The 14711-nt window shown below is 43.5% G+C and overlaps 1 protein-coding gene across 22 annotated transcripts in view; it reads left to right on the top strand.

Annotated features, from left to right (window-relative positions):
- The window catches only part of UBAP2 (ubiquitin associated protein 2), a 112891-nt gene that overhangs the window by 85808 nt on the left and 12372 nt on the right, over window positions 1–14711 (top strand). For 14 of the 22 annotated variants that reach the window (XM_089299839.1, XM_070053388.2, XM_051856871.3 and 11 more), the window contains 3 exons: window positions 3391–3665; window positions 4646–4815; window positions 6162–6378. In XM_089299839.1, the coding sequence (XP_089155965.1) occupies window positions 3391–3665; window positions 4646–4815; window positions 6162–6378 (662 nt within the window). The remainder of the gene's footprint in view (window positions 1–3390; window positions 3666–4645; window positions 4816–6161; window positions 6379–14711) is intronic. The other 8 variants (XM_089299843.1, XM_089299831.1, XM_070053369.2 and 5 more) reach the window with 1 other exon arrangement.

Below are 14711 nucleotides of genomic sequence, written 5' to 3'. Positions count from 1 at the left end.
AGTACCTGAGTCTCCTTCTAGGTTTGAATAGTATCTACCAAGGAAACACCTTGAGAGACCCCACACACAGTGCTTTTATTGTGGACTACATGTGTAGATAACCTCTGCCTCCTTTTATATTATAAGGAATAATGAATCTAGTACATAACAGATGTACAGGCTCTAAAGAGGAAAGCAGATGTTGAGTATAAATCACATTATATGTACAGACATTCCAGAGAGTGAGCAGTTCTTACTGGTTTGTGTGTTTGCAGCCTTTTATAGCACGTGCCATCAGTCCCTGTTCCCAGGCTACCATCTGAGGGCCAGCTGGCCAATAGTGCTAACTTTTTTTTATACATGCACTACTGAGTTTTAGGATAGGCACACTATTCCTATGTTATAAAGCACTTCTTTTTGATACATGCCTCTAATATCATGTTCACAAATGGATTTAATTTGAGTCTGCCTTTATTTTTTGTAAATTAAGTTTTGTTGAAATCCAGCCTAAGTACCCAGTGTCTGGGTACTTTCAACTGCACAGGCAAAGTTGAGTCATTGCTGGCAGCTGGCCTTCAACTACTAAAATAAAACTCTGTAAATGACATTTACAGAAAAAGATTACCCACTGCTGTCCTTTATGATGGACGTGGCAGTTGAAATCAGTGGTGAAAAAGTGGGTTATTGTAATCAGATGTCTGGTGGGAGAGTGAAGTTGTATCCCTTCACCAAAGTGCCAGATGCATCAATTAAACATAAATAATGAATCTAGAAAGATGGTAGAAAAAAATTACACATAAGCATTCCTATAATGTCTATGTGAGAGGAATTTTTCTTGATTTGGCAGGAAATAGCATAACCAGATCAAAAGGTAGATGAGACAACTTAAGGAAAAAGACTTGAAACTCGGCCGGCGCCGCGGCTCACTAAGCTAATCCTCCGCCTTGCGGCGCCGGCACACCGGGTTCTAGTCCCGGTCGGGGCACTGGATTCTGTCCCACTTGCCCCTCTTCCAGGCCAGCTCTCTTCTGTGGCCAGGGAGTGCAGTGGAGGATGGCCCAAGTGGTTGGGCCCTGCACCCCATGGGAGACCAGGAGAAGCACCTGGCTCCTTGCTTCAGATCAGCATGGTACGCCGGCCGCAGCGGCCACTGGAGGGTGAACCAACGGCAAAGGAAGACCTTTCTGTCTCTCTCTCTCACTGTCCGCTCTGCCTGTCCAAAAAAAAAAAAAGACTTGAAACTCATATCATGTACAAAGAGTTAATTTCCTTAATATAAAAGGAAGTACTAAAAAAGAGATTAACAGGCAGGTAAAACCAAAGAAAAATACAGCCAAAAGAGATACAGGTGACTCCCATAAGAAAATAATGCTCCAGTGTGTGAAGTGATGCTCATGCACATTTTTATCATTATGTCTTGCATTTGTTTTCTTTTTTTAAAAGATTTATTTATTTGAAAGCAAGAGTTAGAGAAAGAGAGAAGTCTTCCATCTGCTGGTTCACTCCCCAGATGCCTGCAATGGCTGGAGCTGCACTGATCTGAAGCCAGGAGCCAGGAGCTCTTGCAGGTCTCCCACGTGGGTGCAAGGGCCCAAGCACTTGGGCCTTCTTTTGCTACTTTCCCAGGCCATAGCAGAGAGCTGGATTGAAAGTGGAGCAGCCGGGTCTCGAACCAGTGCCCATATGGGATGCCAGCATTGTAGGATGAGGCTTTACCACTAAGCCACAGCGCCGTCTCCTTGCTTTTCATTTATACCATTTTCTACCAATCAAACCTAGAAAGGTAAAGTTTGGTATTGAGTATATTAAAAGGATGTGTTCTGAGGCAATTGTTTGGCCTAGCAGTTAAGATGCTGGTTAGGATACTTGGATCCCGCACTGGAACATGTACCTATGTTTAATACCTGGTTATGACTCCTAATTCCAGCTTCCTGCTAACACAGACCCTGGGTGGCAGGGTCCCTGTCATCTATGTGGGAGACCTCAGTTGAGTTCCTGGCTCCCTGTTTTGGTGCCAGGGCCATTGGGTTTATTTGAGAGAACCCTCTCTTTCAAATACATAAATAATAATTTAAAGGTTATATCTTTAGATAGCAGTTTTGAAGTGTTAGTCAAAATTTAAAATTTACTCTGTGAACCAGCAACTCTGTTAACGGCTATTGATCCTACAGATGTACTTCTACTTGAACAAAATGTTGTATGTAGAACTATATTCATTACTTTGTGTTAAGAGGTTAGAAAACTTAAAAAGCTTATTAATAAGTGTACTTAAAAATACCTATTAATAAATACTTTAAAAATTTCTATTTTGTAATGAACAGGAAGAAAGTAGTCATTTGTATATTAATTCATAGCAGTCTGAAAATGAAATGATTTATTAGAAAATAAGGTACTGTGTGTGTGTCTGTATGTTTGACACATGATCTGAAGATATTCAGAAAACTGAGTAGTGTTTGCTTTTGTGAAGCAAGTGTGGGGAGGCTATGGAACCATATACGTTTTTGTACCTTTTGGATTTTATGATAGCATATGGATGCACATCAAAAAAAAATTAATGGAAAATGGAATAAAATTTATTCTAGAAGAACTTCTAAAAATTATTTATGTATTTGAAAGACAGAAAAAGATAACTTATATTTGCTGATTCATTACCCAAATTCCCACAGCAGCTGGGACTGGATCGAGCCAAAGGCAGGAAGCTAGCATGTCTAATCAGGTCTCCCATGTGAGTCACAGGTACCCAGATATTGAGCCATCACTGCTACCTTCCAGGTGCTTTAGTAGGAAGCTGCAAGCTACGTGGAGGTGGAACTCGATCCCCAGCACTCCTGTATGGGATGTGCTTATCCCAAGCAGTGGCTTAATCAAGTGTACCGAAATGCCCACTCCTGCAACAACAGCTCAAATCATTGAAATTCTTCATATACGTATTTTCCATGCATTTGAAAACCTTTTATGTGCATGGGTTAAATTTTTCACCAAAATGAACTTATTCTTTCATTCCATTTGCCATAACTTTTTTGCCTTGTGTTTTACTTAGGAAAAAGTTAATAACAGATTTTTTAAAGATATGTATAAAATCCATAAAACAATAAATATGTAATTCTCGTTTATTATTCCAACATATTTAGTACCTCAAGATTTTTTGTTAACAGTTCCTCCAAGTGGTCTATAAAGCATAATCTGTATCTTTGCATAAGAAATAAAGTGCAAACATATCCAGGCACCCTTCATTTACCATATAGCAGATTTGCATAGTTTATGATCCATAAAGAGATTCAGCTGGAAGATGATTTTGAGAAACTGGTTGTGCTGAAGCCCTGTTGTGACCAGTGATGAGGGGAAATGGAGTTTGAAGCTCTTGTGCCAAATAATTAATTATTGCTGTTATTTTCTTTACATATTTCATAGACTTCAAATCTCAGCCTGAGCCATCCCCAGTCCTTAGCCAGTTGAGCCAGCGACAGCAGCACCAGACCCAGGCTGTCCCTGCTCCTCCTCCTGGTTTGGAGTCCTTTCCTTCTCAGGCAAAACTCCGAGAATCCGTGCCAGGAGACAACACCTCCACTGTGAACAAACTGTTGCAACTTCCCAGCCTGACTGTGGAAAATATTGCCGTGTCTGCCCACCAGCCGCAGCCCAAACACATCAAACTGCCTAAGCGGCGGATACCTCCAGCGTCTAAGGTGGGCTTTCGTGATGAGGCCACAATCCCAAAGGTGGATTCACTGTAGCATCTTGTTTTTTGTTGGAACATCAATTCTCAAACTATGATGCAGTGTTTTTCAAGTCTTGCTTACCACTGTTTGAGGATTTCTCCATTTCTGAGTTGCTGGCTTAATATCAGAAGAAATGGGTTTGTACCAAGAGCCTGACACCTTAATTCAAAGTAGACTTGATTAACCAGCTGGTTAATACACATCTGTTGTGTACTTTGCTGTATGCTGTGTATGGAGGGTGTGTGGTTCCTCGACCAGGTAATGCTTTTCTAAGTGGTGTGTCCTGGAAATAGAGTAAACTGGATGCCTACTCTTCCCTCCTGGAGCCTTTGCCGCTGCACCCCCCCCCCAAAGCTGTGCATTAATACTGACCATTCCTCTGTTAACTTTTAGTTTTTCTTCATTCTTTTCTCCTCACTCTTCTTTTAAAAAGTACTGTTCCGGGCCGGCGCCGCGGCTCACTAGGCTAATCCTCCGCCTAGCTGCGCCGGCACACTGGATTCTAGTCCTGGTTGGGGCTCCGGATTCTGTCCCAGTTGCCCCTCTTCCAGGCCAGCTCTCTGTTGTGGCCAGGGAGTGCAGTGGAGGATGGCCCAGGTGCTTGGGCCCTGCACCCCATGGGAGACCAGGAAAAGCACCTGGCTCCTGGCTCCTGCCATCGGATCAGCGCGGTGCGCCGGCCGCGGCAGCCATTGGAGGGTGAACCAACAGCAAAAGGAAGACCTTTCTCTCTGTTTCTCTCTCTCACTGTCCACTCTGCCTGTCAAAAAAAAAAAAAAAGTACTGTTCCTTTTCCCTTCCTTTCCATCTCTCATTCTACCCCCACCTTTTTTTGGGGGGGGTCAGTGTTGCCCAGGTAACCCAGCTGCGGGCTGGGTTGTCTTGTAGGTCTCTATGATGCAGAATTCCTGATCCTTGTTTCTCACATGACAGTTTTGCTTTTACAGATTCCTGCTTCTGCGGTGGAAATGCCTGGCTCCGCAGATGTCACAGGTTTAAATGTTCAGTTTGGAGCCCTGGAGTTTGGATCGGAACCCTCTCTCTCCGAATTTGGATCAGCTCCAAGCAGTGAAAACAGTAATCAGATTCCCATCAGCTTATATTCAAAGTCTTTAAGGTATACAACTTGCCACTGCTCTAAAAAACTACCCTGTGGAGACAGTACATCCTGTTTAATTCGAAAACATTTTTTCCATCACCCTCAAAAGAAGCCCCATACCCCATAGCTGGAGCAGACCCCAATTCTTTGCGGGCCAGTAATCCATCTTTTCCCTATCCTGGACACTGAGAATCATGTAGTATTAGGTCTTTTGTGTCTGAATTCTTAATAACATTTCCAAGATTCGCCCATGTTTAAATGTCCTTGTGGGAATACGTGAGATTTTGCTTGCTGATTCATTAGTTGGTAGACATGTGTTCCTTCTCTTCGGTCACTCTGTTACATGTCTTGTGTGCTTCCCAGTCTTTTGGCTATATTCTAAGGAGTAGCATTGCTGGATGATGCCATAACTCTTATATGTAATCATTTCAGGAATACCAAACTTGTTTTGTATGTGGCTTCAGCATTTACAAGTAATATTTGAAGGGTCCAATTTCTACACAGTTTTGTAATATCAGTTGTCTTTCAGTGGAATATTTTATAAGTAGAAAATCTCATATTTGAGTTTTTAATAATTTTCCACATTCTACACTTGATGTTTGAGTTCTCTTTTTTATTACTCTCTCTCTCTTTTTTTTTTTTTTGACAGGCAGAGTGGACAGTGAGAGAGAGAGAGAGAGAGAGAAAGGTCTTCCTTTGCCGTTGGTTCACACTCCAATGGCCGCCACGGCTGGCGCACCGCGCTGATCCGATGGCAGGAACCAGGTACTTATCCTGGTCTTCCATGGGGTGCAGGGCCCAAGCAATTGGGCCATCCTCCACTACACTCCCGGGCCACAGCAGAGAGCTGGCCTGGAAGAGGGGCAACCGGGACAGAATCTGGCACCCCGACTGGAACTAGAACCCGGTGTGCAAGGCGGAGGATTAGCCTAGTGAGCCGCGGCGCCGGCCTTGAATTCCCTTTTTAAAATATAGTCAGACAGCTGACTTCCTTATAGAATTCCTTACAGAATCTTAAAGAGGCAGCAGTGATGGCTCCAGTAGTTGAACTACTGCCACCATATATGGGAGAACTGGATTGAGTTCTTGCTTCCTGTCTTTAGCCCTAGCCCAGTTCTGTTCCAGCCCCATCTGTTACCATCATTTGAGGAGTGGGCTTGTGGATGGGGGAATCTCTCTCTGTGTCTCTTTCTGTCTCTCTCTGCCTCTAAAGTAAATAAGTTAAATAAAAATTTTAAATCATGTAATAGTATACATTTATAGTTGTATTTTTAATTTAGACTACAACAATCAAATGATGTAGTCCTATTTTATGAAATTATGTGAAGTGACATAAATTTGTGTCTAATACCTTTTGCTCTTAGTGATCCTTTGAATACCTCTTTACCAATGACCAGTGCAGTACAGAACTCCACCTATACAACTTCAGTCATTACCTCCTCCAATCTGACCAGCTCGTCCCTGAGCTCCACTAGTCCAGTAACAACGTCTTCCTCCTATGACCAGAGTTCTGTGCACAACAGGATCGCATACCAAAGCTCTGTGAATCCATCGGATTTAGCCTCCGCTGGAACAGTCACGGTAAGCTGTGTTTCATGTTTCTTCTCTCAGATAGGCCATTTGGAAGTTAGTGTGTGGGTTGGTAAATTCTGCTTTTTAGATAACGCTTTTCATATGGAAATTAGGTAAGCTTTTTAGAATCCTTGTGACCTGCTACATTTGGCTGAAGTGGGCCTCTGCAGCACAGATGCATGCAGTGGCGCCCCAGTTCTGTGTAGTGGAAGTAGTCTGGCTGCGGCACCACATACTCCTGCAAGGTGTGACCCCATACAAGTCTTGGCATGTTCTGTGTCCTCCTCTTCTACTGCACTGACTCCTGTTCCCTGACTGGAGGAAACACCATGTCACCATTAGCTGTAGTGTTTTAAGATCAGAGGCACTCTACCCAGCGTTTGTAAGCAGTACTGGATTCTAAATCAGGGAACCAGATCCCTTTGTCAGTGGTTAGGTTTTGCCCTTCAAGAGGCTCATTAGCTGCACAGGTTTGCTAGCTATGTGTCTGACTGTCATTGGCCTTCTCTCAAGTTGAGATATGCAAATATGTCTTGAATGTTAGGAGACTTTAAAGGAAAAAGTGTACTAGGTTAGGCTAATTCCACGGTTTGTTATTTTTATGTTTCTTGATCACTCTTTGAACAAGCTCACATTTTCCTTGCATAAAATTAAAATACCACTGGTACATCTGAAGTCCCCTCCAAACCACTGTGAACAAACTGGGATCAGCCCTTCTACCTAGATCATGTCTGCATTGCTTGTGTAATTAAAATCAGTGTACATCAAGGAGTTTTTCTGTTGTGATGGTATTGTTCTCTATCATGATAGGAATCTGGATTATATGAGGATGTGTTTGTTAAAACTCACTCAATGATACCTTTGCATTTGTGTCCGTGTAGGCATGTTTTACCCTAAAACTAAACCTACTAAATAAGTACTTGGCTGTAGTACTGAAATTCACTAATTTCTGCAAACTTAATTTGAAATGCATCAGCAGCAGCAACAAAAATAACAGTTGAGGGTGTGTAAGATAGATGGTTACAAAAGTAAGAAGCAAATACAGAAAAAAAAGTTGTGATAGAATATGAATGCTTAACATACATTTCATTCCACTTATCTATGTTTGAAATTTTTTATGATAAATGTTAGGGAACAAAGTTCGCATATATGGAGTTCTATGTTCATTTAATTATTTTAGAATATGACATGGTATCTTGGAATTTCAATTCAGTACCTCTGTGTGTCCAGAGTTTCTAATTGGACTTATTTATTTTTTATTTACTATTTTAAAAAAAGATTTATTGACTTATTTGAAAGTCAGAAGCAGAAGAGAGATATCTTTCATCCACTGGTTCAGTTCCATCAGCTGGTTCACTGCCCCAGTGGGGAGGGCTGGGCTAGACCAAGGAACTTCATCCAGGTCTCCCATGTTGGTGGCAGGGGCCCAAACACTTGGGCCATCTTCCACTGCTTTCCCAGGCCATTAGCAGAGAACTGGGTGGGAAGTGGAGCAGCTGAGACATGAACGCATGCCCATATGGAATACCATTGTCACAGGCAGCAGCATTACCTGCTAAGCCACAGTACCAACCCCTGTAATTGAATTTTTTAAAAAGTAACTTTTGTTTTCCTTATCAATACTGGTAGTTAATAATCATGGGAGTAAAATACACAACCTTGCCATATTAAGAGCACATGTGTGTGTACACACACATACACATGTGAGACAGTGAGTGTTCCACATCCTTCTGCAAATACTGTTCTCAGAAAGGTATAGGCAGGCTTCAGTTTTAAGGGTTTTGGAGAGCCAAGGAAACAATGATATCAAGGTAATTTTTTTTCCTAATTTTTATTCATTTGAGAGGTCACAAGAGAGAGATGGATATACAGAGACAAATTTCCCATCTGCTTGTTAACTTTCCAAATGCCAGGAATATCTAGGGCTGGTCAGGTTGGAGCCAGAAGCCGGAACTCAGACCAAGTCTTCCAGCTGGGTAGCAGTAACCCATCCACTTGTTGCCTTTCTAGAATGCACATTCTTAGGAAGCTGGAATCAGCACTGGTGCCGGGTATCCAGCATGGGTACTGCCATATGAGACATGGGCATCGTGACCAGTGTCTTATCCTCTAGGCTAAATTCCCATCCCTGTGGTAGTTCTGTATTACTGAATCTGCATGCAGTCATCTGAAATCTTAACTGTGTTTGAGATAAGTAATCTTGCTTTATTAAGATAAGCACATAATCGGTTGAAAACATCAAGACAATGTAGGCAACCCAAGTGTATTGTTAATTAAGTGATCTTTTCTAAGGTTTTGCTGCTTTCCCTGGAATGCGACACTCAAATCCCAGGATGGGTATTGGGACATATCTTGAATTAGATGGAGCTTTCTTCACCTTTTACCTTTCCACCGTTGCCTTCACCTAAACATTCAGGAAAAGAACCGTGTCCTGGCCCAATTGTATCTCTCTGTGTCCCTCCCCCATGATTTCATTCTTCATATTGCTTCAGCAGGAAGTTTTGAGGACCAGTCCAGTCCTCCTAAATAAGTACACTGTTTTTCCCTTTTCATATCTTTGCCCTACTTTAGCTCCTATATGTCTGGCCTTAAGTTGGACAGCTTTTTAGTAAGGCATATCTGTACAGCCAGTTGCCTTCTGTAGGCTGGCTCATCATATACATCCTTATGGAATGCTTTTCAGTTTCACTGATTAGTCATAATCCTCTCTCTCTCCTCCCCCTCCCTCTCCCCCCCCCCCTCTTTTTTTAAGAGAGAGAATAGGAGGGAGAGACACAGAGAGAGGTATTTCATCTACTGGTTCACTTTCCAAATGGCCACAACAGCTGCACCTGAGCCAGTCTGAAGCCAGGAGCTTCATCTGGCTCTCCTGTGTGGGTTTAGGGTGCCCAAGAACTTGAGCCATCTTTTGCTGCTTTCCCAGATACATTAGCAGCAAGCTGGATCAGGATGTGAGACTCAAACCAGCACCCATATGGGATGCCAGCACTGTAGGTGGTGGCTTATCTGGAATACCACACCACTGGCATCTGTAATCCATCCCCCCTCTTAAGATTTATTTATTTAAAAGGCAGAAATAGAAGGAGAGACAGAAAGATCTTCCTTGTTAGTTGACTCCCCAAATGGCCACAATGGCAAGTGCTGGGCCAGGCTGAAGTCAGGAACCATGAGCTTCTTCTGGGTCTCCCATGTTGGTGCAGAGGCCCAAGCACTTTCCCAGGTGCTCTATTAGGAGCTGAATCAGAAGTGGAGCACTGGGACTCGAACCAGCAACCATATGGGGTACCAGCGCAGGTGGAGGTTTAACCTTCTACACTAAAATGCTGCCGTTGGCACCCTCCCTCTGCAATAATTTTTTGTGAACTATTATTTGAAAGGCAGAGTTATGGGAGATGTGTCTGTGGGGTGGAAGGAGGGAGAGGTCTCTTCCATCTGCTGGCTTACTCCCCAATTGGCTGCAACAACTGGGGCTTGGCCAGGCTGAAGCCAGGAGCCTTTAACCCCATGTAAGTTTCCCATGTGGGTAGCAGGAACCCAAGCACTCTGGCCATCATCCACTGCTTTCTCCGTTATACTTACAGGGAGCTAGATTGGAAGTAGAGCATCTGGGACTTGAACCGGCACCCATTTGGGATGCCAGCATCACAAGTGGCAGTTTAACCTGCTGTACCACATCAGCCCTGAGTCTGTTAATTTTTGCTGTTACTCTGAAGGTGACTTTCAGACCTGAGCTTTCTGCTCTATATCTTAACTACTTATTAAATGATTCTTACTTATATGTACCTCAGAGAGATAAATTGAACATCTGTTAGATGTTTTCTTCCATAGATTGAACCTCCTTGATGGTCTAGACTGGATTCAGCATTAGTCATTTCCTTGCTACTGTGCAATATAATTTTACCTCTGCTTAATCACTGCCAGCCTCACTTCATCTGTTTTCTGAGGACATTTGTGTGGATTGGCCTTTGATTTGGTTATTTTATTTATTTTAAAAATTTTATTTGAGAGGTAGAGTTACAGACAGAGAGGTCTTCCGTCGGTCGGTTCACTCCCCAGATGGCTGCGACATCTGGAGCTGCACCGATCTGAAGCCAGGAGCCAGGTGTTTCTTCCTTGTCTCCCATGTTCTGCTGCTTTCCCAGGCCATTGCAGAAAGCTGGATTGGAAGAGGAGCAGCCGAGAGTAGAACTGGTGCCCATGTGAGATGCCAGTGCCGCAGGCAGAGGATTAACCCACTGCTCCACGGCGCCGGCTCCTCAATTTGGTTTAAAACGGATCTTAGCGTTCAATGGTGAGCCAGCTGGGCCAGGAGTGTTCTATCTCTCAAGGATTATAGTTGCAAATTCAATATATATAATTGGTAAATGGCTAGCCAGGCTTTCTGTTTCTTCTCTTGATTTGTATAGGTCAACGAATTTGTCTGTTTCATCTCGGATTTTACTGGCATGAGTTTTTACATAATTCTGTGTTGTCTTTTTCATGTCTGTAGGATCTGTGGTGGTGATGACTCTTTCTTACTGTTGATATGTATCAGCTAATGTTCAGCAGTCTGCATGATGGGGCAGAGCGTGTTGTGTGTGAGCTTGTTTGGATTCCCGGGGAGTATTCCTTCAACGTTCTTCCTGTAGGGCATGTCCCTTTCTGAGAACCTCACAGGAAGAAAAGGCTGGATTCACAGTCAACATTTTGTCTATGAACACGTCTCCGTGTCCATTGTTTTTTATTTGTTGCACTGTCCCTGGCCATGTGTATACTTTTTTGATGATATATAGAGCCCATTGGAGAAGGAAGTCACCCTGCTGAACAGATTGTATTGAATCATTTTTAAGATTGATTCATTGGGCCTGGCATTAGGGCATGCTGTAGATAAAGCTGTCACCTGCCACATCAGTGTCCCATATGAGTATCAATTCAGGTCCTGGCTGCTCCACTTGTGATCCACCTCCCTGGCAATGGCCTGGAAAAGCAGCAGAAGATGGTCCAAATGTTCGGCCTTTCCACCCACATGGAAGACCCAGATGAAGCTCCTGGCTCCTGTCTTTGTCCTGGTCCAGTGCTGGCTATTGTGGTCATCTGGGGAGTGAACCTGTGGATAGAAGATCTCTTGCTGTTTCTCACTTTCTCTCTCTAACTCTGCCTTTCAAATAATAATAATAAAAAGATATGTGTGTGTGTATATATATATATATATATATAATATATATATAAATGGATATATAACATTCATTTGAAAGGCTGCAGTAAGGGGCCGGCGCCGCAGCTCACTAGGCTAATCCTCCACCTTGCGGCGCCGGCACACCGGGTTCTAGTCCCGGTCGGGGCGCCGGATTCTGTCCCGGTTGCCCCTCTTCCAGGCCAGCTCTCTGCCGTGGCCAGGGAGTGCAGTGGAGGATGGCCCAAGTCCTTGGGCCCTGCACCCCATGGGAGACCAGGATAAGTAGTACCTGGCTCCTGCCATCGGATCAGCGTGGGTGGCGGCCATTGGAGGGTGAACCAACGGCAAAACGAAGACCTTTCTCTCTGTCTCTCTCTCTCTCTCTCTCTCACTGTCCACTCTGCCTGTCAAAAAAAAAAAAAAAAAAAAAAAAAAAAAAAAAAAAGGCTGCAGTGAGGAACGGGGAAATATGAGAGGCAGATTGACAGAGAGGGTGAGTCAGGTTCCATCTATAGGTTCAATGCCTCAGATTGCAATTATGGCTTGAAGTGGTCCAACCACAAGCCAGAAAGTCAGATAATCCATCCTGGTCTCAGAAGTGGGTAGCAGGGACCCCAATACTTGGGCCATTTTCTGCTTTCCCAGGCACATTAGCAGTAAGTAGGGTCAGAAGTAGGATGTCTGAGACTCAAAGCTGCTCTCTGATAGGGGTGTGGGTGTCAACCAGCAGCTCAGCCCAGTGTGCCACAGCCCCCGCCCCAACTGAACAGATTACATCTGTTCTCGGCAATCCACTTTACATAACCGGTGCAGATCAATATTGAGGTGTGGTTCTTTGAGACATAGTTCGTTGTTCTCTGGTTCCCTCTGAATAGTCATTGTCATTTTGCTTCTCTAGATTAGCAGAGTCAGTTACCATCCTCTGTGTGCTTTCTTGGCCAGAAATTTCATTGCCACATTGCCATTATTTCACCACTGTTTGTTTTTTTTTTTTTTTTTTTTTTTTGTAAGTTTTCTTGGTATATCACTTTTTTACTTTTATTTATTTCAACGATTTATTTATTTGAAAAACAGAGTGATAGAGAAAGACAGGCGTCATACTTCTGATGATTCATTCCCCAAAAGCCTGGAACAGCCAGGACTGGGCCAGTCTGAAGTCAGGAGCAGGAACTCCATCTGTGTCTCCCGTGTATATGGGAAGGACCCAGGTACTTGAGCCATCATCCACTGATCTCATGCATGTTAGCAGGAAGCTGGATCTAGAAGCACAGAATATCTGGGACTTGAACCAAGCACTTCAATATGGGATGCAGGTATCCCAGGTGATGGCTCAACTTATTGTGCCACCATGCCTACCCCTTATTTATTTTTATTTTTGTTTATAATGTTAGTTGTGGGGATTCTTTTTTATTTTTTTACTTCATAGAGCTAGAGACAGATCTTCCATCTCCAGATCCATATAATAGCCAGGACCTAGTTAGGCCAGGTAGCGGAGACTCAGGTGTTTTAGCTGTCGTCTGTTGCCTTCCAAGATGTACAATAGCGGAAAGGTAAATTGGAAGTAGAGGAGCCTGGTCTCAAACCAGGCACCTCCAGTGTGGGATGAGGGATCCCAAGTGGTGATTTAACTTCTCAGCCAAATATCTATGCCCTAAAATACATTGTTTATTTCTTCATTTATTTGAGAGAAAAGAAACTAGCACATCTCCCTTCCACTGATTTCACTCTCAACCCAGCAGTTGAGGCTGGGTCAGGCTGATGAATCTAGAACTCAATCTGGGTCTCCAGTGTAGGTGACAGGGACCCAACCCGTTTAGCCATGGGTTCTTTCAGGGTGTGCATTAGTAGGAAGCTGGATCATAATTGGAGTATCTGGACTTGAGCTCAGACTCTCCTATGTGGGATTTGGGCATCTCAAGTGCTGCCTTAATTTCTTGTGCAGAACACAAACCTTGGGTTCATCCACTTTAAAAAAAAAAAAAAAGTGTAATTCATTTGTCATCTTTAGCACAAAACTTTTCTTTACTTTCCAATATGGCAGCCACTAGCCCATGTAGTTATTTATACTTAATTAAACAGTTGAAATTATAAGGAGTTCTGTTGGACATTGCTGGTTTGTGCTGTGTCTAAAATAAAGAACAGATGATGGAGGCTGGCGTTTTGGCATAGCAGGTAAAGCTGCCGCCTGTGACACTGGCATCCTTTGTGTGTGCTGGTTTGAGTCCTGGCTGCTCCACTTCTGATTCAGATTCCTGCTGATGTGCCTGCGAAAACAGTGGAGGATGCCCAAATACTTGGGCTCCTGCACCCACATAAGAAACCTAGAAGAAGCTCTTGGATTCACCCTGGCCCAGACCTGGCCTTGGTGGCCATTTGGGGAGTTAACCAGCGGATGTAGGATCTTTTTCTCTGTAACTCTGCCTTTCAAATAAATAAAAGTAAATCTTAAAAAAAATATGTGGCAAAAAACCAGATGACATCCTGTCCAAACACCAATCTTGTGATCTCCACTTTTCTCTTTTGCAGACCCACCTATGCTGCTAAGTCACCGTTCAACTCATTACTTGCTATGCTGTGATTTCTTTCTTTTAAATATGTATTTATTTGAAAGGCAGAGTTACAGAGAAATAGATAGGGAGAGAGAGCGATCTTTCATCCACTGGTTCACTCCCTTATGGCCACAATGGTTGGAGTTAAGCCAAGCTGAAACCAGGAGCCTGTAACATTATCCATGTCTCTCACATGGCTTGTGGAGTCCCACACACTTGGACCATCCCGTGCTGCTTTCCCAGGAGCATAAACAGGGAGTTAAATCAGAAGTGGAGTAGCCTGGCCTTGAATTGGAGCTCAGATGGGATGCTGGTGTTGGAGGCAGCTGGTTAACCTGCTGCACCACATCATCCGCTGCTGAGCTCCGTGATTTCTGATCTGCTTGACCCTTTGATGACACTTTGCTTTTGCTCTTGCCATTCTTCTGCCTAGAATTTTCCCCACCCTAAAAAATGTGGCCCCTCCATTGGGTCAGTTTGTCTGTCATTTGTATTTTATTTTATTTATTTTCTGATTAATTTTTTAAAGATTTACTAAGTTGCAAGATAGGTATTTATAGAGAGAGGAGAGACAGTCACAGAAATCTTCCATCTGTTGGTTCTTTCCCCAGATGGCCAGTGGCCAGGGATGGGTCAGG

The sequence above is a fragment of the Oryctolagus cuniculus genome, chromosome 1 (genome assembly GCF_051225735.1).
Source record: "Oryctolagus cuniculus isolate XC-2025 breed Fujian yellow rabbit chromosome 1, ASM5122573v1, whole genome shotgun sequence".
Classification (NCBI taxonomy): domain Eukaryota; kingdom Metazoa; phylum Chordata; class Mammalia; order Lagomorpha; family Leporidae; genus Oryctolagus; species Oryctolagus cuniculus.
Note: the sequence above shows the minus strand (reverse complement) of the source record. Positions and strands in the feature narration are given on the sequence as shown.